General features: G+C 53.3%; 1 protein-coding gene across 2 annotated transcripts in view; it reads left to right on the top strand.

Annotated features, from left to right (window-relative positions):
• EVC (EvC ciliary complex subunit 1) overlaps nucleotides 1-21,287 on the top strand; it is an 85,062-nt gene that overhangs the window by 37,488 nt on the left and 26,287 nt on the right. For both annotated transcript variants that reach the window (XM_047798526.1, XM_047798525.1), the window contains 4 exons: nucleotides 1,413-1,629; nucleotides 4,477-4,625; nucleotides 7,588-7,686; nucleotides 18,450-18,662. In XM_047798526.1, coding sequence (XP_047654482.1) covers nucleotides 1,413-1,629; nucleotides 4,477-4,625; nucleotides 7,588-7,686; nucleotides 18,450-18,662 — 678 coding nt within the window. The remainder of the gene's footprint in view (nucleotides 1-1,412; nucleotides 1,630-4,476; nucleotides 4,626-7,587; nucleotides 7,687-18,449; nucleotides 18,663-21,287) is intronic.

The raw sequence follows: 21,287 nt of genomic DNA, 5'->3' as shown, positions 1-21,287 counted from the left end.
TGACAGAGCCAAGTTTGCATGTCAGAAAACCACCCCGGAGTTCCCGTCGTGGCGCAGTGGTTAACGAATCCGACTAGGAACCATGAGGTTGCGGGTTCGGTCCCTGCCCTTGCTCAGTGGGTTAACGATCCGGCGTTGCCGTGAGCTGTGGTGTAGGTTGCAGACGCGGCTCGGATCCCACGTTGCTGTGGCTCTGGCGTAGGCCGGTGGCTACAGCTTCGATTCGACCCCTAGCCTGGGAACCTCCATATGCCGCGGGAGCGGCCCAAGAAATAGCAACAACAACAACAACAAAAAAGACAAAAGACAAAAAAAAAAAAAGAAAAAAGAAAAAAAAAAAAGAAAACCACCCCCAATCAGCCGTTTGGGACGGAGCAGAGGGGGTGGGAGGGAGACTGAGAGAGTAGGGACGCACCTTGTCCGTAGCCCAGGGAAGTGATCAGGAAGTGACCAGGGTCCATGCGGGGTGTGGCTCGGGCCAGCGGACAGGAGATGGAGACAGGGGGTGTGGAGGAAGCAGGTGAGGAGGTGGAGAAGGGCTGGGGGGCGCTGGGGGACAGGGGCACCCTCCCCAGATGGGACAGGTGTCGTCCCTCCCCGAAAGGCAGGGCCTGCGACTTTAACACAATCCCGTGCAGGCAGCTGCGCCCCTGCTTTCTGCCCACCTTCTTTTTTTTTTTCAATTGTCACACCCACTGCATACGGAAGTTCCTGGGCCAGGCATTGCATCTGAGCTGCAGCGCAGCTGGATCCTTTTACCCACTGTGCCAGGCCAGGGGTCGAACCTGCCCCTCCGAGGCTGCAGTCAGATTCCTAACCCACTGCGCCACTATCGTTCTGCAAGGTTGCTTGAGCAGCTGCTTTCTTGAGAGGAGGGACCCAGGATGCAGACCTGCAGGGCCTGCCCGGCCTCTGGTCCACATCCCTGTGAGTGACAGTGCCACTGTGGTGGGGCAGGGCCTGTTCTAAGGTCTGATGGCTGGGATCAGTGCTACCCGGAAAACCTCCTAAGTCCCCAGCACTCAGGTTCTCTGCCGAGAAGTCCTATGACCTTTCTTGTTGCTCTCAGCGTCTCTTTCTTAAGGCCATGGGGGCCGGAGGCCCCTGGCTGGGAAAGGGATGACCTTGGGAAGGTGGGCCTGCCTTCTTCCGTGTGTGTGTGTGTGTGTGTGTTGAATTCCTTCCCAGATGCGTGACCCTTGTGGCACACTTGCTTATTCAGTGTTGCCCTGGCTGGGACAGTTTTGTCCCCATCGGAGGAGCAGACACGGGAGACGTGGAGAGCTGCTTGGTCTGTGCTCTGGTCACGGGGAGCGGGGGCTCTGGGACTGAGCCCGTGGCCACTAACAGACGCTGGTGGCCAAGTGCTGACCCAGGGTGTCCCAGCTTGTGGTCTGTGACTCTCCTCTTAGGACGCCCTGGAGAGGACGATGGGGCGGGTGCACATGGCAAAAACCATCGCGTTCCTGAAGCTGCAGATCCAGGAGGAGACCAGATGCCGCCTGGCCGCCATCTCCCGCAGCCTGGAGCAGCTGGCCGTCGAGGGGACGCTCTCCGGGCGCCAGAAGGAGGAGCTGCTGACCCAGCAGCACAAGGCCTTCTGGGAGGAGGTGGAGCGCTTCAACAGGGGTGAGCGAGGGCCGAGGCCCCGGCGCCAGGGCGCTGTCCTTCGGGTCCACAAGACTTAGTCCAGGTCACCCTGTTGGTGGGACCCTCGAGAGGAAACCCAGGTCTTTCACCAGCAGGGTGGGTACCCCCTCTTCTGGGTGCACCTGCTTCCCCACTGAGGGCCCATCACATTGACCCAAAGCTGCAGGTGCACCGGGCGCCTGAGTGGATGCGCAGGATGTCTGTAGGGCAGGGAATCTGCTCACCCAGCAAGGTCCCCAGTGGGTTCTGGTGACACTGTAGGGAGACTCCAGGCTGCCACACAGGGCACCACAGACGGGGAGGCTTTCGTCTAACAGACTGTGGGGCTGGGGCCCCATCCTTAGCACCTCGCCCCCTTCCCCTCCCTCCCCCCCCACCCCAGACCTCATCCAGCACCTAATCCCTTCTGCATTTCTAGTCTTCCCCGTGAGCTCCTGGAGAGCCGGGCTGGGTCCCGCTCCCTGGTAGACCCCCGCCCCTGCCCCCAGCGGTGTGCTTGGTGCTGCTGAGACTGGAACGGTGATCCCGGAATCCGGGTTCTTGTTCACAGCGGTCGAAGAAGGAACGCCGCGAACACACAGGCAGCAAGCAAGCCAAGCTTTTATTGAAGAAAAGCAGACAGTGCCCAGGGTTACTGGGGGGGGGGGAGAAAAGCCCCCCTTCTCTGTTGTCCTATAGAGGATTTACCTCTTCAAGGTGGGGGGAAGCACCAAAGTGGAGTCCGGAAAGATGGGATCAATTACCTGTATCAGTCCTCGTCCAATAGGGCTGTTGGGGTTGGCAATGTCCTGAAAATTCTGTAGGGTTTTTTTTTTGTCCTTTTTTTTTTAACCACTCCTCTCATTCCTCTTTCATCAGTTGAGGAGAGGGCTAGAGATTCGCATTTTCTATAGGAAACAAAGTCAGTGGGAAATGCGTATTTCTTACAATAAAACAAGGCCCTCGGGGGTGTTACTCCCTGGAGCCCTTAAGCCACAAATGTTCATCAGTGGTGTAGCAAAGATGCATCGCAGCCCTGCTCCTCCACTGACGTCCTGAATTAATAGTCTGCCTCACTGTCGACCAAAAAAAAAAAAAATGCACGACCTGGAAATTGAGCGTTAAGTTTTATTTGGGGCCAGATTAGGACTTAAGCCCCTGAGATGGCATCTCAGGGAGCCCCGAGAAACCTCCCCCTGGAGGCAAGGGGGCATTCGGATATATAGGAGTTTTTGCAACAAAGGGGAGGGAGCAGGAACAGGCTCATGGAAATCCTTCCTTTGACATGCACCTCCGCCATCGGGCCAGTATCCTGGTTTTCTCAGCCTGCAGGAAGACCTGCTCTCACCCTAGAAGTGACTGCATTCTCAGAAGATCCTGAGTCCTTTGTTTTATCCTTAACTGCAGCCCATGCAGCACTATCTCAGATAGCCTCTAAAATACTGCCCCACTCAGCGGAAAGGAATCTGACGGGCATCCATGAGGATGCAGGTTCGATCCCTGGCCTCGCTCCGTGGGTTAAGGATCCGGCGTTGCCTTGAGCTGTGGTGTAGGTGGCAGACGCGGCTCGGATCCGGCATTGCTGTGGCTGTGATATAGACCGGCAGGTGTAGCTCCAATTGGACCCCTAGCCTGGGAACCTCCATATGCCGCGGGTGTGGCCCTAAAAGAACAAAAGACAAAATAAAAAATAAATACAAAGTGCCACCCCCAGGAGGAAAGGAGGACTATCAGGATACGGTAAAGGTGGGGGCGCGCGTGCAGCAGGCACACATTGTACAAAAGTCTGTTGCTGATCTTGTGAAGGTCACTGCCGGTCACGAAGAGCAGACGTCACCAGGAAGAATTTCAGTCTTTTTCTGGACATGAGGAGATGCACGTATCGGACACATAAAATCTCCTCCTGAAAACATCTGACTCTGAAGATCTGTTCTTCCAGTTTTCTGGGAGCACAGCGTCCCCCTCCTGGCCTCCACCCTGAGCTGCGCTCAGAGGTGCTGCGGGTCGGCAGCCGCGGGGGCTCCTGATTTAATCCATGTAGCGGCTGATGGCAGGTGCCCGACTCCAGTTCGCAGTGATGGGGGCGGGCCGAGGGGCCGTTTTAGACCCCACCCCCTCTCACCTTTTCTGCTGCCCCCAGTGGGTGGGTGGAGGAGGTAGACTGGCCTTGGGTTCACCCTCCTGCTGATCTGATAACTCACTTTGGCAGGTTTTTTTTCTTTTTGGTCTCTTCAGGGCCACACCTGAAGGCATATGGAGGTTCCAGGGCCAGGGGTCTAATCGGAGCCCAGCTGCCGGCCTACACCACAGCCACAGCAACGCAGGATCCAAGCCACATCTGTGACCTACACCACAGCTCAGGGCAACGCCGGATCCTTAACCCACTGAGCGAGGCCAGGGATTGAACCCTACGCAACCTCATGGTTACACTCTGGCCGTTTTTAAATCTCAACTCCCATCTGAGACATCATTATCTTCCTGAAGACTCAGACTCTCTGCCCCCCTCCCCCCGTGTCACCTGTCCCTCCCTGTGTCACCTACTCCTCCCTCACACGCTTCCCCAGGAAAATGCCCCTTCATCTCCTGGTCAGGTTGACCGGCCGCCCTGCACAGCAGCTAAACGACGCCTCCCCTGGCGCCCTGGGCCCGAGGGGGAGTGGAGGTCCCTTCGGATGAGTCGGGGACTCCTGACACCAGCCTTTGGGAAGCACACATGCCTGAATGATGAAACAATAATAAAAATGGGGCTTGGCCCAGTTTCCGCCCCTCCTTGTTCTGGCAGAAACAGCTGGTGAAGGTTTTGCCGAGAGAGCAACCTGTGATGAGCTTATTTTATTCCCGTTTCAGAGTTTGTCCAGCGCGGCAAAGACCTGGTCACGGCCTCGCTGGTTCACCAGGCAGAGGAGATGACAAGACTCACGCTGGCCCAGCAGGAGGAGCGGGGGCGCCTCCAGGCCGAGATGGAGCTGACCGCAGACCCCAAGGGGTTCCTCCAGGTGACCTGCTCCCGACCGGCCCCACGTCCCGGGCACAGGGGCCCCTGGAGAGCCAGCGGGGGGCTCGGTCCCCACTGCTGGGCTTGCGACACCAGAGGACCAGAGGCTTTGGCATCCGGCAGAGAGGTCACGCCTCACCTCCCAGTGTCAGCTCAGTGGCCTTAGCCACATCCCTTGAGCTCTGCCTCCCAAGTGTCCTGGTCTGTAAGCCAGTGACATGAGCCGTCCCACCTCACTCAGCTGCTGGGAAGAGGGTGGGAGAGGGCATCAAACAGCAGGCGCGGGGCAGGGGTGTTGCCGAACCTCTGTCCACGGGCGATGTCCACCTGTGCTGAATAGAAATGCGGAGACAGGGTTTGGGGCCAAGGAGGAAAAATAGCTTTATTGCTGTTCCAGGCAGAGGAGGGTCCCGCAGGCTAATGCCCTAAAGACTGTGCCCCCGACTGGGAGAGAAGGGGAGGTGGTTTTATAGTTTTGGGGAGTAGCCAATAGGGCCCAGATAAGGATCAGGGGAGAGGCACTGCTTGCATTGTTTTTCAAAGCTGGTGGTAAGTGGTCCCTGGGCTGGCGCTGGTGGTCTTTCTTCCGGAAAGAAGGCGGCTTCATTAGCATCTTCCATCTGGTGGGGGTTTTAGTTCTGCAGCAGAGCTCAAAGCTTTGATTTGTGTGTTTCCGGAGGAGGAACCAGGCCCTGCCCCAAGGCCACACTATGGTTTCTGGCTGCTCCTCCCAGGCCCCTGCATCCCCGCCTCCTGATGAGCAACTGTTTGAACCTGCCCTTTGGAAACTCAGGGAGGGTCGTGGCGGCTGAAGCCCTTCCCCAAATGCATGAAATGGGGGTCACCAAAAGGCTTGTTTGCCCAGGAGTCCCACAGGGTCCTGCTTGGGTTCAGGGGCCCTGCCCACAGTGGCAGCCACTGTTCTGGGGGGGAAGGGTGTGTCCCAGGTGTAAGACAGGCTGTCACATGGATGGGGCCCCTCCTGGGTCGGGCAGCAAGTCAGGGGAGACCCAGTACATGGGGCTGAGCAGGTGGGACCACGGAGGCGACTGAGCTGGACGACGCCCGAGGTCTCAACTAGGAGGAGAGTGGCAGGAGGACAGGAAGCAAGGTGTCACCCTCTCCGAAGGGAGAAAAACGAGCTGGCGGCAGCACAGGCTGGAGGGACCAGGGCTCGCAGTTCTTAGAGGGGACAGACCGTGCCTCTCTGTTTCCCTGGTGGGGGAAGGGGGCAGCGGCGAGGGGCTGCTCGTCCCTGGCCACGTCCCGCATGACACAGGTTCTGCCGCTGTGTCTGAGTGACCTTGGGCGCACTGCTTCCCCTTGGCCCTCAGCTTCCTCGTCTGTGCGATGGGAATAGTAGCACCCACCACTCAGGGTAGCTAGGATCAGCCAGACCGCCGAAGGGGCAGCCGTGGCCTGAGTGTTTCTCTGGGTCCTTCTGCTCTGCGCTGTCATTTGCTGGTCTCCACTCTGCTGAGGGGGTGGCAGGACTGTATCTGGGTCCAGGCTGAACCCAGGGCACAGACACAGACCCTCCCTGGGGGCTAGCGTGGTGCCGGTGGCTACCCCTATGGGAAGCCAGCAGAGGGACCCCCAAGAACAGAGGAGAGGGCTTGACGTCTGGGTCCTGGTTCAGTGCCCTCCGCGCACCGGGGAGCCTCCTCCCAGGGCCACACTTGGGCTTTCTGGGTTTGTCACAAAGTGGGCTGGGGGGCTGGTTCTGTCTGTGAGACGATCCATCCGAAATGAGAGTGGAAAGCGTGGCTCTGCAGCTCCCTGTTACTCTGGGATTTCTGGGTCCTTCTCCCCAAAGTCACACTGCCCAGTGGGAGTCGAGTGTGAAGACGGTGGCAGTGTCAGCTCTGCAACCCACGACCTCGGCACAGCCTGGCACACGCTGGAGCTCAGGAGATGTGGGGCCAAGGAGGAAAGGGATGAGCGGATCGTGAGGGAAGAAGGATTGAGTGAATGGCTGGACAAACAAAAGAGCACGAAATTGAGTGAACAAACAAATGAAGACACAACAAGTGATTAAATGAATGAAGAAACGAAGGAACAAATGAATGAACAAGGGGATGAATGAACAAATGAATGAATGGGTAGATGGTTGATGGACATGGGGAACAAGGGAATGAATGAATGAATGGATGCATGAACGAAGAGCACAAGCGGACTGAAAGCACAAAGAGGAGGAGCCCAGGCCTTGGCACCACGCCCGACCTGCGCCCTCTCTGCGCTCCTCCCGCCCCGCCACCACCAAGGCCAGACTCCAGAGGGTTCTAACTGCCTGGTCCCTGCTGCTCTTGTTCCCTGCTGCTCTTGCTTCCTGAGCCCAGCTTATGTGGGCTCCCCAGCTTCCTGCCAGGGGCTCCCCCTTGACCCTCAGGGCTCAGTTTACATGTCCCCCCACGGGACCTCTTTCCTCTGGCCACAAGGGAAGCCCCCCGGAGGGAGCCCACCTCTGTGGTTGTGCCCCACGGTGGCTCTCTGCCTGGGACACCTGTTTCAGGCCTCCCTGTCACGCTGCTGGGCTCCTCAGGGAAGGACCAGCCATGTGGTCAGAGGGGCCTGGCTGGTCAGTGACCACACTGACCCCTAGTAGCCCTTCTAGGCCTCCGGCTCCACTGGGTGGGCCTCCCAGGACCTGGGTGGTGGTCCTGGAGCTGAAGTCATAGAATATGATGTCTGAGTGGCTTGTGGCCCGGAAGGAGGGGTGACAGGGGCTGGTGGCCCCTCCTCATGCACAGTCTGCATTTTCTTGGAAATGGTTCGATGGCCTGACCTTGGCCACAGTTCGCAACCCCTGGCGGTCATGTGCCATCCCTGTTTATAAATCAGCAGAGGACACCCTTCCGACCTGGCGGGGGGCGGGGGGGGGGGGGTGGTCAGTTGGGGAGGTTTTGTTGGGGGAGAAAAATCCAGCATTTTTCTAGCAGATTCAGCTCCTGTTTCCCTCACAGGCTTTTCACGAGGTGCTGGAGAGGCAGAGGCTGATGCAGAGTGACCTGGAGGAGGAGGGGGACGTCGGAGCCACCCAGGCCGTGGCCACGCTCTGCCAGGTACTCACATCCTCCCGGGCCGGGGACCCCGAGACCCTGGGCCTCTTTGGCGGAAACCAGGGAGGGTGATCCAGGAGGTGCTTGGAACCCCACATTCGAATGTACCGCGAGGCCAAGGGCTTTGGAAGTCACTTCCAGAGTCACCCAGGATGAGACTAGGCTGGCGTCTGTGGGTGTCAGGAGTGATGAGGAAGGAGGGGGGGCCTTGAATCAGGCCTGGGTTGGAGTGCCGGCACCACCTCTTTGTCCTGGGCAACCTCGTGCGGCTCTGGAACAGAAGAGCCCGCCCGAGCCCTCCAAAGCCGCAGGGGCTCCCGGGAGACGTCCATGACCCAGAGCTGCTGCCCCAGGCAGGGCCTGGTCAGGAGGGAAGGGGACAAGGGCCGCGGGGATGGGATGCGCCCTGGAGAAGGTCCACCTGGAACAGGATGCTGGCTCTGCGTCCGGGCTCTCCTCCCTCCTCGCTGTGTGGCCTCCAGAACATTCCTTGGCCTTTCAAGCTCTCAGTCTCCCCATCTGTGACATGGGGCCAGTGAGGCCCTCCTTAGCCGGGGTGATGTGAGCCCTGAAGGCATGTGAGGCCATTGGGCAGCAGCTGGCACCCAGGACGGGCTGTTCTAACATCCCTGCTGCGCGGGGCAGAGAGGGGGGACAAGAGACACCGCGGGGTGAAGGCCAGGTCAAGGATGCCATCCAGAGGACGTGACACCTTTAAAGCAGAGGTCAGGTTCCAAGTGGCCCGGGGGATCAAGGGGCAAAACGGGAGCACAGGCAGGAAGCACGAGCCTCGTCATGATGGCAGCTGCGCTGGGTGCGGGGCCTCTGTGGGAATGTGCTGAGGCCGCCTCGTCAGAGTGCCTGGCCTGGGCGCTAAGCACACACCGTCGTTTCCTCCCTGGTCTGGAGGCTGGAAGGCCAATGTCAAGGTGTTGCTGGGGTCGGGTCCTAGGGAGGCCTCTCTCTGGCCTGGAGATGGCTGCCTCCTCACCACCTCCCCACATGGCAGAGAGAGGACTCCGTGTCTCCTCCTCGTACGAGGACACAAGTGCCCCCAGATTAGGGCCTCACCCTGTGACCCCACTTAACCCGAATGATCTCCCTAAAGGCCCCATTTCCAAATACACTCACACGGAGGGTTGGGCTTCAGCGTAGGAGTTTTGGAGGGGCGTAATTCATTCCCTAACACTGCACCCCCAAATGCCATGTCTGCCTGGAACTTCAGAATGTGAACTTATTTGGAAGTAGGGGGACTTTGCAGATCTAACTAGTTAAGAAAGGTCATTCTGGGTTGGCCTGGGCCCAAAATGGAATGACCAGCCTCCGTATGAGAAGGTCAGTGTGAAGACCCAGACACACAGGGAGGCGGCCCTCTGAAGACAGAGGCTGGAAGTGGGCGATGTGGCCACGAGCCAAGGATGCCTGAAGCCACCAGAAGCTGGAAGGGGCAGGCAGGAGAACCCTTCCCTCCAGAGCCTCCAAAGGCAGCTGACATCTCGAGATACCTTGATTTCTGACTTCAGGCCTCCAGAAATGTGAGAGAATACACTTCTGGGTTTTTTGGTTCTGTTTTGTTTTGTTTTGTTTTGCCCTGCTCCCACAGCAAGCAGAAAGATCCTGGGCCAGGGATCGAACCCGAGTCACAGCAGCAGCAACAACCCTAAGTCCTTCACCATGAGGCCACCAGGGAACTCCCAGATTCCTGTTGTTTTAAGCCACCCAGTTTGTGGGGCTTTGTTAGGGCAGCCACCGGAAGGTGATAGAGTAGCCTGTCTTTGTTCAGGGCCAGACACTGGTTTAGGAGTTTTCTGAGTATTTTATCATTTCCATTCATCCTCAGGCGAATCCTGTGAGGCAGAAATTACATCTTTCTTTCTTCCTTCACAGATGAGGAGCCAGGAAGGGTTTTCTTGAGGAAAGGGAAGGGTGGGACTCACCTTTATTTACAAAGTAGAATGTGCCAGTGCCCTCCGGTACCGTATACTATCTAATTATACCCCACCGTCCTTTTAGTCATTTTCATAATCAGCTCACCTCCCCGCGAAGAGGTGCGAAAGCGCAAAGCGGAGAAGAGCCACCCAGGAATCAGGCCGGGGTGCAGGCCTGGTTCGGCTGCGTGCCAGCTGTGTGGCTTGGTCCGTGTCGCTTAACTTCTCTGATCCGGGAATTCTTAGTTGCCTTCTTTGTAGGTTGACCGTAGAAAGGACCCACTTAACACCCCCAAATGCCACCCACAGCTCTCAGGGTGAAGTCCAGCAGCCTTCATCCGGCTGTGATGACCACCCAGCCTGGTCCATCAAGAGCTCACATGACCTGACCTGTGAGACCTATCTGACTTGGCCCAAAGGCCAACCTTGTCTGGTCCATGAGACCCATCCAGCCTGGCCCATGAGACCCCTGACTTAGCCCATGAAGCCCACAGGACCTGGCCCACCAACCACCTTTCTGGAGTCCTGCCCTCACTCCCTGCCTTCTAGCCAGCCTCAGACATCCCTAACTCCCCAGAGGTTCCCTGGTTCCTCCCACCACAGTGCCTTTGCACATGTTCTGCTGCTGCCTGAAATACCATTCCCTCCGTCCCCTCAGCTCGACTTGTTCTCATTCTTGTCTCAGCTTGCATGGCACTTCTTCGGGGAGCCCTTCCCCAACTCCTCCCGCATGGGTTAGAGTCCCTGGTCTGTCCCTCGGGCTCCCACCCTCCCCGCCATCATGTCACACTCACCACAGCGTATTGTGAGTGCCTGGCAATGCCTGCCCCTACCCTGGACTGTGTTCTCCTCAAAGTCAGGGTCCATGTCAGCCTTGTTCACCCAGTGGCCCTGGCACAGAGCTTCGCCTGCGGTGTGTGTTCTGGAGACATGTGCAGGGTGAACCCATGAGTGGTATGAGCGTGAAACACCTTTGCACCGGAGCTTTCACCTGCAGGGCCCCTTTGGCCTCCTGTGGTGTCACAGTAGTGACCACGGTAATGCTGGGCAACGAGACGGCTCAAAGCCCAATGGCTGATAGTGCCAGTGACTTATCCCCGGGCTCTGGGGCTGGCCGGTCTAGGCGTGGCTGACACCACTTGGCTGTGCTCCTCTGCCTTCCCTTTCCTCCGAAGGTCAGTGGGCTGGCCTGGCAGTGTTCTCACAGCAGTGGCCTGGGTCAAGCCTTCTCCCCAACCCTCCTGACCTCCACCTCATTCTCTTGGTCCCTGCAAGTCACATGACTGACCTAAAGTTCAAGGGTCAGGGGAGGTGCTTCCCACTCCCCGGGGGGAAAGGCGTGGCCAGGTTCCGTGGGAAGAGAAAGAGCTGGAGCCAGTGTGCCGTCCACACACGTGTCCCCGGTGTTCATGTTCTCAGGGCCCGGGCGTCATTTGCCTCCTTCGTTGGGTGAAGCACCAGAGAGGGAGCGAGTCACCCAGTGGTCACACTGCTGGCCAGTGACCCGGTCCAGGCGGGTGCCCAGGCTTCTGACCCTTATTTTGACTTATTCGCATTTTTAAGAGACCCAACTGCACCTGTGCTCCCAGCGCCCTTCTGCCCCAGGATCCTGTGCCCATTGCTCTAGTCGAATGAGTATCTTCAAAGCAGGCTGTGGTCCCTGCAGGGGAACATGTCTGGTTTCTGTGATGAATGACAACGTACAAGGAGGCGGGATCCTGGGAGGAGGTATATATTTATGTGTGCATTTGGCTCTTGTTTCTTCTCTTCTTAACTAATGTTTTCATTGAAGTGTGGTTGATTTACAGTGCTGTGTTCATTTCTGCTGTGCAGCAAATTGACTCAGCTGTACACACACGCGCTTTCTTTTTCATCTTCTTTTCCACGTTTATGCCAGGATACTGAATGTGATTCCCTGTGCTACCCAGCAGGACCGCGTTGTGTATCCATCCTGTATGTAATAGTTTGCATCCTCTAACCCCAAACTGCCAGTGCTTCCATCCCTGCCCCCCCTTCCCTTGGCAACCACAAGTCTATTCTCTATGTTTCTGTTTTCTAGATAGGTTCATTTGTGCCATATTTCAGATCCCATATACAAGTTATATCATGATATTTGTCTTTCTCTTTCTGACTTGCTTAGTATGATCATCTCTCCTTGCATCCATGTTACTGTAAATGGCATTATCTCATTCTTTTTTAGGGCTGAGTAGTATTCCATTGTATATATGTACTGTATCTTCTTTATCCATTCATGTGTTGATGGAAATTTACGTTGTTTCCATGTCTTGAATATTCAGTGCTGCAGTGAACATAGGGATGCATGAATTTTTTTTAAATTATAGTTTTATCCAGATAGAGGCCCAGGAATGGGATTGCTGGATCATATGGTATTTCCACTTTTAGTCTTTTAAGAAACCCACCTATTATTTGGAAGGATGTATTTTATCCACTCACTGACCAGCCATTCCCATCAGTACATCTTCAGACCGGTCACGTCTGCACCTTGCTTGAGCCCCTTCATTGGTCCAAACTGCCTGGTCTTGACTCCTGCGTGTAACCTGGAGCCTCTGCCCTGCCATGGAGCTGACCCCTGACTGCTCCTCTGCTTCCCCATATCCTGTGCTTCTGCCCAGTGCTCCACCTCTGCTGGCATCACCTCCCCCAAGCAAATGGAAACACAGTTGCCTTTTCTCCAAACTGCTTTGTTCCTGGAATAAAAATAGCAACCACACACTAACTCTCCCAGCCTCTCTGGAAAGATAACAGCCAGCCTTGATGAAGCCTTACTCTGCGCTGTGTGCTCGGTGCTGTATCTAAGCCAGATAATCACTGGTCAAGGCAGGGCTGCATTGCTTTTTATCCTTTTTGGAGATAAGAAAACTGAGACTTCCTTTCACAGCCTCCAGAATCCGGGCCCTTTCCCCCTCCCAGCCCTTTCTCTGCAAGAAGCCAAGAATCAATCCTCTGAGTCAGGTTGCAGAGGTGGAAACCGAGTGAAGGTTCTCGGAGTGAAATACTCTGGCTTGAGTTCCCTGTGCTTCTGTTTGAGAGAAGGTGCAGGGCTGAGGGCTGGAGCCAACCTCTCCCCACCAGCCTCCTCCTACTGCCCAAACCCCCTCACACACGCCGAGACCGCACAACATGGATGAATTCAGGTTCTGTTTCAGGCACAGAGTAAATCAGCATCTTCCAGATGAAAAGTGTCAGCGTTAAGTGGGAAGCAGTATGTTTTGTTTGTTTGTTTGTTTGTCTGTCTGTCTGTCTTTTGACTTTTCTAGGGCCATTCCCGTGGCATATGGAGGTTCCCAGGCTAGGGGTTGAATCGGAGCTGTAGCCACCGGCCTGTAGCCAGAGCCACAGCAATGCAGGATCCGAGCCACGTCTGTGACCCACACCACAGCTCATGGCAACGCCAGATCCTGAACCCATGGAGCAAGGCCAGGGATCGAACCCGCAACCTCATGGTTCCTAGTTGGATTCGTTAACCACGGAGCCATGATGGGAACTCCGGAAGCAGTACGTTTTATGACCTGTCAGAGCACGTGTCGAAGGATGCAGAAGTCACTCTCAGAGCGGGCAGCATCCAGCACGTTTTTTTATTTGGAAGAGCCTAGATTAGTGGACCACGTAACTTGTACAAAGTTCACCTTTCTTGAATTTGCAAACAGCATGTTTTTGTGTTTTGACAGTTATGTATGAAAAATTAAAAAAGGTATGTCTTGGTGTCCCCAGACACTGCTGCAGAATGATAGCGTCTAAAGTAGGAAAATCGATTTTTAAAATCTGCCTCCTGGCAGAAAGTTGGAATTTCCAGATGCTGGAAGGAAAAAGTAAATCCCTCTCCTGTGTATTGCACCATTTTTACTGTGAAATAAAATAGACATGAATGAATGATAATACATAAACTTATGGATTAAGAAATGATCATAAGAAATACGTCCATGAAACCTCCATCCAGATCAAGAAAGAGATCATGGCCAGGACCCCTCACACCTCCTCCCAGCCCCCACCTTCTCCCGGCTCATGGGAGCCGCGACCCGGCTCATACGGAAATCAGGTGCTTGGTGGTATGTAAATGGAATCATAGCGTGTTTGGTTTCCATTTCTCAACTGTATGTGTCCTGCGAGAGTCCTCTGTGTAGCAGGAAGTCATTCTTCCTCATTGGTCTGTAGAATTCCACTGTCTAAATACACCACCGAGTAGCCATTCCACTGTTGACCAGCATTTGTGCGGCTTCCTATTTTAAATTATGACACGTGCTCTTCCGAAATGAAATTTCTTGTGCGTGCTCTTTGATACACATGCACACATGTTTCTCTTGGGCACGTACCAAGGAGCGGAATTGTTGGGTTCAAGAGTATATGTAGCTTCAGAGTTCCCGTCGTGGCCCAGCGGAAACGAACCCGACTAGGAACCATGAGGTTGTGGGTTCGATCCTTGGCCTCGCTCCGTGGGTTAAGGATCCAGCATTGCCGTGAATTGTGGTGTAGGTCGCAGATGCGGCTCCGATCTGGCATTGCTGTGGCTCTGGCGTAGGCACCATGATGGGAGCTCCAAGCTTTTTTACTTAAAGACTATTTTATCTACTATTAATCTAGCAAAAAGTGACCCTATGTTTATTAGGTTCACTCATTCATGTCCTAAGAGCACTGCTGTTAACATCCTGAGGCTCAAGCCTGACCGCCAGGGCCCCGTGAGTGAGCCAACGCAGTTTATTTAACCTCTTTTACGTGCACGGAAGAAACCTCGGTTTCCTCTTCTGTAAATTTCTTTCATCAGTTTTGAGAAATTTCTCTGGCATTATCACTTCCGGTATCATTTCTGCATGGACACTGCCTTCTTTCCTTTGGGGACTCTAATTAAACATGTTGGACTTTCTCGTGGTGTCTTTTAGCCTTTAACTTCTCCTTTATGTTTTCCATCCTTTAGTCTCTCCTCATTTTGTTCTGGATTTTCTCTTGATCTTTCTTCCAGTACTGATTCTCTCTTCAGCTGCATCTAAACTGCAATGAGACCTGAATAGACATCTCTCCAAAGAAGATGTACAGATGGCCAACAAGCACATGAAAATAGGCTCAACATCCCTGATTATTAAAGAAATGTAAACCAAAACTACCATGAGATACCACCTCACACCAGTCAGATTGGCCATCATGAGTAAGTCCACAAATAACAAATGCTGGAGGGGGTGTGGAGAAAAGGGAACCCGCCAGCACTGTTGGTGGGAGTGTAAGCTGGTACATCCACTATGGAGAACAGTATGGAGGTACCTTAGAAATCTATACATAGAACTACCATATGACCCAGCAATCCCACTCTTGGGCATATATCCAGACAAAACTTTCCTCGAAAAAGACACATGCGCCCGCATGTTCATTGCAGCACTATTCACAATAGCCAAGACATGGAAACAACCTAAATGTCCATTGACAGATGAATGGATTAATAAGATGTGGTATATAAAGATGCTGGAATACTACTCAACCATAAAAAAGAACAAAAAATGCCATTTGCAGCAACATGGTTGGAACTAGAGTCTCCCATATGCTAAGTGAAGTAAGTCAGAAAGAGAAAGACAAATACCATATGATATCACTTCTATCTGGAATCTAATATATGGCACAAATGAACCTTTCCACAGAAAAGAAACGCATGGTCTTAGAGAACAGACTTGTGGTTGCCAAGCTAGGGGAGAGGGAGTGGGATGGACTGGGCATCTGGGGTTAAGAGAGGCAGGCCATTGCCTTTGGAATGGATAAGCAATGAGATCCTGCGTATAGCACTGGGAACTATGTCTAGTCACTTGCGATGGAGCATGATAATGCGAGAAAAAAGAATATATACATGTATGTGTGACTGTGTCACCTCGCTGTGCAGTAGAAAATTGACAATACGCTATAAACCAGCTATAATGGAAAAAAATAAAAATCACTAAATAAAAAAAATAAACTGCAATGAAACCTATACATGGGGGTTATATTATTGGACAGCGTTCCTCCACTCTAGAAGTTCTCATTATTTTTTAAAAACGAAGTAGTGTTACTTTTTATAATTTCCGGCTCTTTGCTTGAAGGTATGAGAGTGGCTTTTACTGTCCTGAGCATAGCAAACATCGATGCCTCCAAGCCCATGTCGTGTCATCACCGTCTCGGGGGACCTGTGGGCTTGTATTTCCCGAGTGTAGTTTGTGCAGGGCTTTGGTCGTGTTCCTGTCTACTTGAGCACCTGGTTATTTTTTTTTATTGTACACCTTGTCTCCGATTTGCACGTTTATTTGTGAAAAGTATTTGTAGGCCTACAGAAATGCTCTCTGCCTCCAAAACGGCTTTCCTTTGCTTCTGCCACATGAGCAGGCCTCTCATGATCCAGAATCACCTTCATTCAAGATCAAGGCTTGAAAGACACTGGGTCAACCATGAGACGAGCAGACTCCAGGTTGCGCTGTGCTTAAACCGGTTGGATCTGGTTTCCTTCCATTTCACTCCTGTTTCTCTGGTGCCGCTTTTTGGGTTCCAGCCCTAGGCATGGAATGGTTTAACAGGCCCCAACCCACGGTGAGCCGTGAGCTCCCCCTTCTGTCCCTGGGACTGCGGGAGGCTGTCAGAGGTCCATCAGCTGGGCAGCCGTCTCCTCTGGATTGACCCCCACCCTCTGTGCAAACACAGCCCAAGGGCTGGACTGGCTTCTCTGAGGGCATCTTCTCTCAGACCTTGGCCCAAGCACTCTTCCCTACCTTGTTAGCTCTTTGAACATTTGTGATGATGTCACAGACATTTTATCCAGCTTTTTAAAAAAAAATCATCCTTGGTGGGAGAAATCGGTTTCAGATTACCTGGCTGGCCACTATCAGAAGCAGGATCTCTACATCTTGTAAAAGGTATGGGTCCCCTGTGTCATGGCTACTTTATTCTGAACAAAATTCAGCCTAGCCATTGGCATCCATTGGGTTTAATTGACACTGATTTGAATTAAGTTTAACTAATATTCATTGAGCACGCCAAGTATGACTTCGGCACAGCAGAGGAGGTGCTGAGAATTTTTTTTTCCCCAAAAAAACAATTATCCTTGTAGGATATGGGTTAAGAGCCTGAGTCCAATTGTCCAACATCCACCACCATGCCCTTCCCTCTGCAACTGTCCTGTTGCTTATCTTCTCTGGGTCTTAGTTTCCTCATGTCTAAAATAATGGTAATTGTAATAGAACACCTTCTTTGGACTATTGGAAGGATGAATGAGATTATACAAGAAATGTGTTTAGGGAGTTCCCACTGTGGCACGGTGGGTTAAGGATCTGCTGTAGCTTGGATTCCGTCCCTGGCCCAGAAGCTTCCATATACTGCAGGTGTAGCTAAAATTAAAAAAAAAAAAAAAAAAAAGGAAGAAAGAAAAGAAAAGTGTTTATGACCCTCTCTGGCCCATGGTACAAATTCCTCATCAACAATTATAATATTATTACCTGCCAGATGCTCTTCTAGGCATTATACATACCAAGGCGATGAGACTTTGTTCTTAGGAAACCTCATGGTCTAGTCCCTGAAAAGGGTAATCGAATAGCCGGTGACCACAAAAGTGCCTGTGATCAGGACACCTTCCCAGAGGAGGAGACCTCAAGCTGAGTTGGTGTGGGGAATTCTTAGAGGGAGAAAGGGGAGCAGGCATTCCACGTCGTGCTGGTGCGTGGTGCATTCGGAAACTGTGCTTGGGGCTTGGTCTAGGAGGATGTGCGATGTGGATACAGATCTGAGTATGCGTGAGGCAGCCTCTGCCGTCAGGGGGTTGTGGTTCAGGAGGGATGTCAGGTGAATTGTAGTTTTGATGCTCTGACAGGGTAACCACATTTCTGTGGGGGTCCAGGGTCAGAAATGCCCACATTAGTCTCAGAGGTCCAGGCGAGGTGTCACAGGAAAAAAAAGGGTTATTTTGCAGGGGTTTTGCAGGGTAAACAGGAGTCCATTGTAGGTGTGGAAGTGCTTGGACAGAGGGCAAAGAGGAGAGGCCTGGAAAAGCAGCTGTATAATGAAAGATGCAGCGAGATGCCATTTATCTGAATTAACACACACATCCAACGCCATGTCTGCAGACATCGTATATAGTGAAAGTATAAAAACCTCAGTAGGAGACAGAGATGCTGAATTCATGGGGATGCCTATCTCAGAGGAGGCTGGGGGGGGGGACGGGGAAAGAACGGCAGACGGAACATGAAGGGTTCCAACTTAACCTGGAAGACGTAGTGTTTTTAATCTGAAAGCAAAAGGAAAACTGGATGGTGGGTTCAGGGGTATTTAGTACATTATCAGCGATGGGTTTTTGTTTTTCACAATGAAATAAATACATTTCTAGCAAGCGAATGGAGTCGGGGAGGTGGGATGAAGGACCAGAATGGTGAGAAACGAGGCAAGACCACCTCGAAGCCCTGCCAGGCCACTCCGATTGTGATGGGAAGAGAGGCCTTCGGAGGCGTTTGAGCTGAGGTTAAAAACCCCGTGCTGTGCAAATACCTCCCTCGGTGTGGAAGGTGGGGGGAGACGGGGAGACCAGGTTGTGAAAATAATCTGGATGGAGGCTTGGAGGCGATGCTAGTGATTAAGGGCTCGGCAGTCAGGGTGCAGGTCTGGGGCTGGACCGGTTGGGGGTGAGAGGGCTGGGAGGCAGCGGGTGTTTCGTAAGACTGTGTGTGTGTGTGCACGCGTGTGCGTGCGTGCGTGCATGTGCACATGCATGCATGTGTGTGATCTGAGAGTTCCCTCTGTTGGGTTTTCTGTGTCTTGTGGGATGCTCACAGCCCTGCCCTGGAGGAGAACCGGACTTGTAACCCCATCTGTGGCTCTCGGCCTCAGGAGCTGTACCGCAGCGCCATGGACACGTTCCAGAAGTTCGTGGACGTCTTGTTCCTTCAGACGCTCCCCCGTGTGACCGGCCTCTCCCAGGCTGAGTGCGAGTACCTGAAGCAGGAGGCCCAGGAGAACGCAGCCCTGCAGCTGGGGAAGTCGGATCGCTTCCGGAGTCAGCAGTGGAAACTCTTCCAAGATCTCCAGGAGCAAGAAAAGCAGGTGCAGTAGTTTGTAAAATGGGTCCAGAGTCTGCAGGGTGTAAAAGCGTGTGAAGGATGATGAGTGCTGCCCTTCCCGGAGCATCCCTAGGGCTGGGCGCTTGACCAGGCTTCTGGTTGCCAGCCTTTCACCTCAGCCCATCAAGGGGGGTGGGAGCAGAGAGCCCGCCTCTCCCAGGATAGGATGTTGGTAGGTGATGCCTTCGGCTGATCCAACCAGAAGGGCAGCAAAGCCCGTTCTCTGGAGCAATAGGACTCAATGACAGGAGGCGGTTTTTCAAGGGAGTGGACTTGAGTGGGGAGGGGCCGCACCCAGGACTCTGGTCAAGTCTATTTCATTATTAAAGCCGTGCGTAGATGTGGCTGATGGAATAACGCCCCCACATCCTAATCTTCAGGACCTGTGAGTGTGGCACCTAACGTGGCAAAAGGGACCTTGCAGATGCGTTAAGTGAAGGATCTGGGGATGTGAGGCTTATTCGGCGTTTTCTGTGGGGGTCCAGTGCCATCACACGGGTCCTTCTAAGAAGGAAGGAGGAGGGTCAGAGTCAGAGGAGGAGACATGATGACCTAAGCAGAGGCTGCACTGATGTGGGAGTCAGCCAAGGGCGGCGGCAGCCCCGAGAAGCTGGAAAAGGCAAGGGACAGATCCCCGCACCCCCCCCCAGCCTCCCCCTCTCATTCACTTCATTTCAGACTTCCGACTCCTAGAACGGTAACATACGAAGTTTGAGCCAGAGCTTAAGTGATGTGTTATAGCAGCCAGAGGAAACAAATAGACATCAGTTTTATTTAAATAAAACCCATCCGATCTCCACATGCGACACCCGAAAATGCCTGCACTTCCTTTCCTGCTTTCCTACACGCCAGAGACCATAATTGAGGGGTGGCCCAGTGATAGTTCTGGCCAGTGAGACAAGGGTCCCTGCCCAGGGCTTGTTCCCTCGTGCAAGGGCCGGGTGTTGCTAGGAGACAGCTGCTTCTTCCGCCGCCTCGTTGTTCCTGCCTAGGGCGGGTAAGGAGGCTGGAGGCACAGTGGCCATCCTTTGACTTAGAGGCGGGATATGCTGGAGAACAGGAGAATGAGGCTGACTGCTCGGGAAGGTGGGGCAGAGATGCAGCCTGTCCCGGCGCTGGACTGCCCACCCCATAGGTGCTTCTCATAAGAAACACCTTGTGTCTTTGTGTCTGTCTTTCTCTCTCTTCCTGCCTTCTTTCCTTCCTTCCTTTTGCTTTTTAGGGCCACGCCCGAGGCATATGGACGTCCCCAGGCTAGCAGTCAAGTGGGAGCTGCAGGTGTTGGCCTACACCACAGCCACAGCAACGCAGGATCCGAGCCGAGTCTGTGACCTACACCACAGTTCATGGCAACGCCGGATCCTTCACCCACTGAGGACGGGGTTCGAACCCACATCCTTATGGATACTAGTCAGGTTCTTAATCCACTGAGGCACAATGGGAACTCCTTGTCTCTCTTTTTTTTTCATGTTTTAATACATTTATTGTTATTATTTAAACAAATTGTTATATTTAACGTGCAATTACTAGTTTCAAGGGTACAACACCGTGATTTGATATGTTTATATGTTATGATTTGATCACCTCATTCATACCAGCAACCATCTGTCCCCATACAAAGCGGTTCCTATATTACTGACAATATTCCCTGTGTGTACATCATATCGAAGGGGCATTTTTATAATTAAAAGAATGTCTACCTCCAATAGTATGCTATTCCATCGTAATTAGTTGAAAATTGGTTCTATATTATCCTTCTCTTTTTTTCATTTTTTAAAAAGAAACACCCCGTCTCTCTATGTAGAGTGTTCAATTGGTTAAAAAGAATACACGGAGTTCCTGTCATGGCGCAGTGGTTAACGAATCTGCCTAGGAACCATGAGGTTGCGGGTTTGATCCCTGGCCTCGCTCAGTGGGTTAAGGGTCCGGCATTGCCCTGAGCTGTGATGTAGGTCAAAGACGCGGCTCAGATGCCGCATTGCTGTGACACTGGCGTAGGCCGGTGGCTATAGCTCCAATCGGACCCCCAGCCCGGGAACCTCCATGTGCCGTGACTGCAGCCCTGGAAAAAGACAAAAAAAAAATAAAGAAAGAAATAAAAGGAATACCCAGCTGATGCATCAGAGGTTTTCTGATGGGAGCTGTCCAAAGTACCAATAGATGAAGGAGACTCTCATGCAGACTCGGGGCCGTTCCCAGCGACGGGCCGGGCACGGGGCCTAGTTTCTGCTTGTTCCTTGTATTAGACCTCCTCCTAGTTAATTTCAGTCTGCCGGCAGCGGCATCGTGCTGCCCTGTCACCGGTAGCTTGCAGTCTCCTGCATTTGGTTGTGAGTTCCTGGAGGACAGCAGCCGTGCTTTTCTCATTTCACTTCCTCATTCAAAGCCCGGGAACTGGATTCTCGCAGATGCTCAGGAACGCTTTGCGGCACTTCCAGCAACAATAACGCCGCTTTGGGAATGATCATAGGGTCATCAAGGGGTGTCAGGGATGCTGAATTCATCTGGTTCATACCAATCCCGGGCTCCCGGCCACATGGTTTGTCATCCCTAGGGAGGAAGAGGGAAATCTGGGCCTCAGGGGTTTGGAAAGCTCACCAGGCGAGCT

Source organism: Phacochoerus africanus, chromosome 10, assembly GCF_016906955.1.
Source record: "Phacochoerus africanus isolate WHEZ1 chromosome 10, ROS_Pafr_v1, whole genome shotgun sequence".
Classification (NCBI taxonomy): Eukaryota; Metazoa; Chordata; class Mammalia; order Artiodactyla; family Suidae; genus Phacochoerus; species Phacochoerus africanus.
Note: the sequence above shows the minus strand (reverse complement) of the source record. Positions and strands in the feature narration are given on the sequence as shown.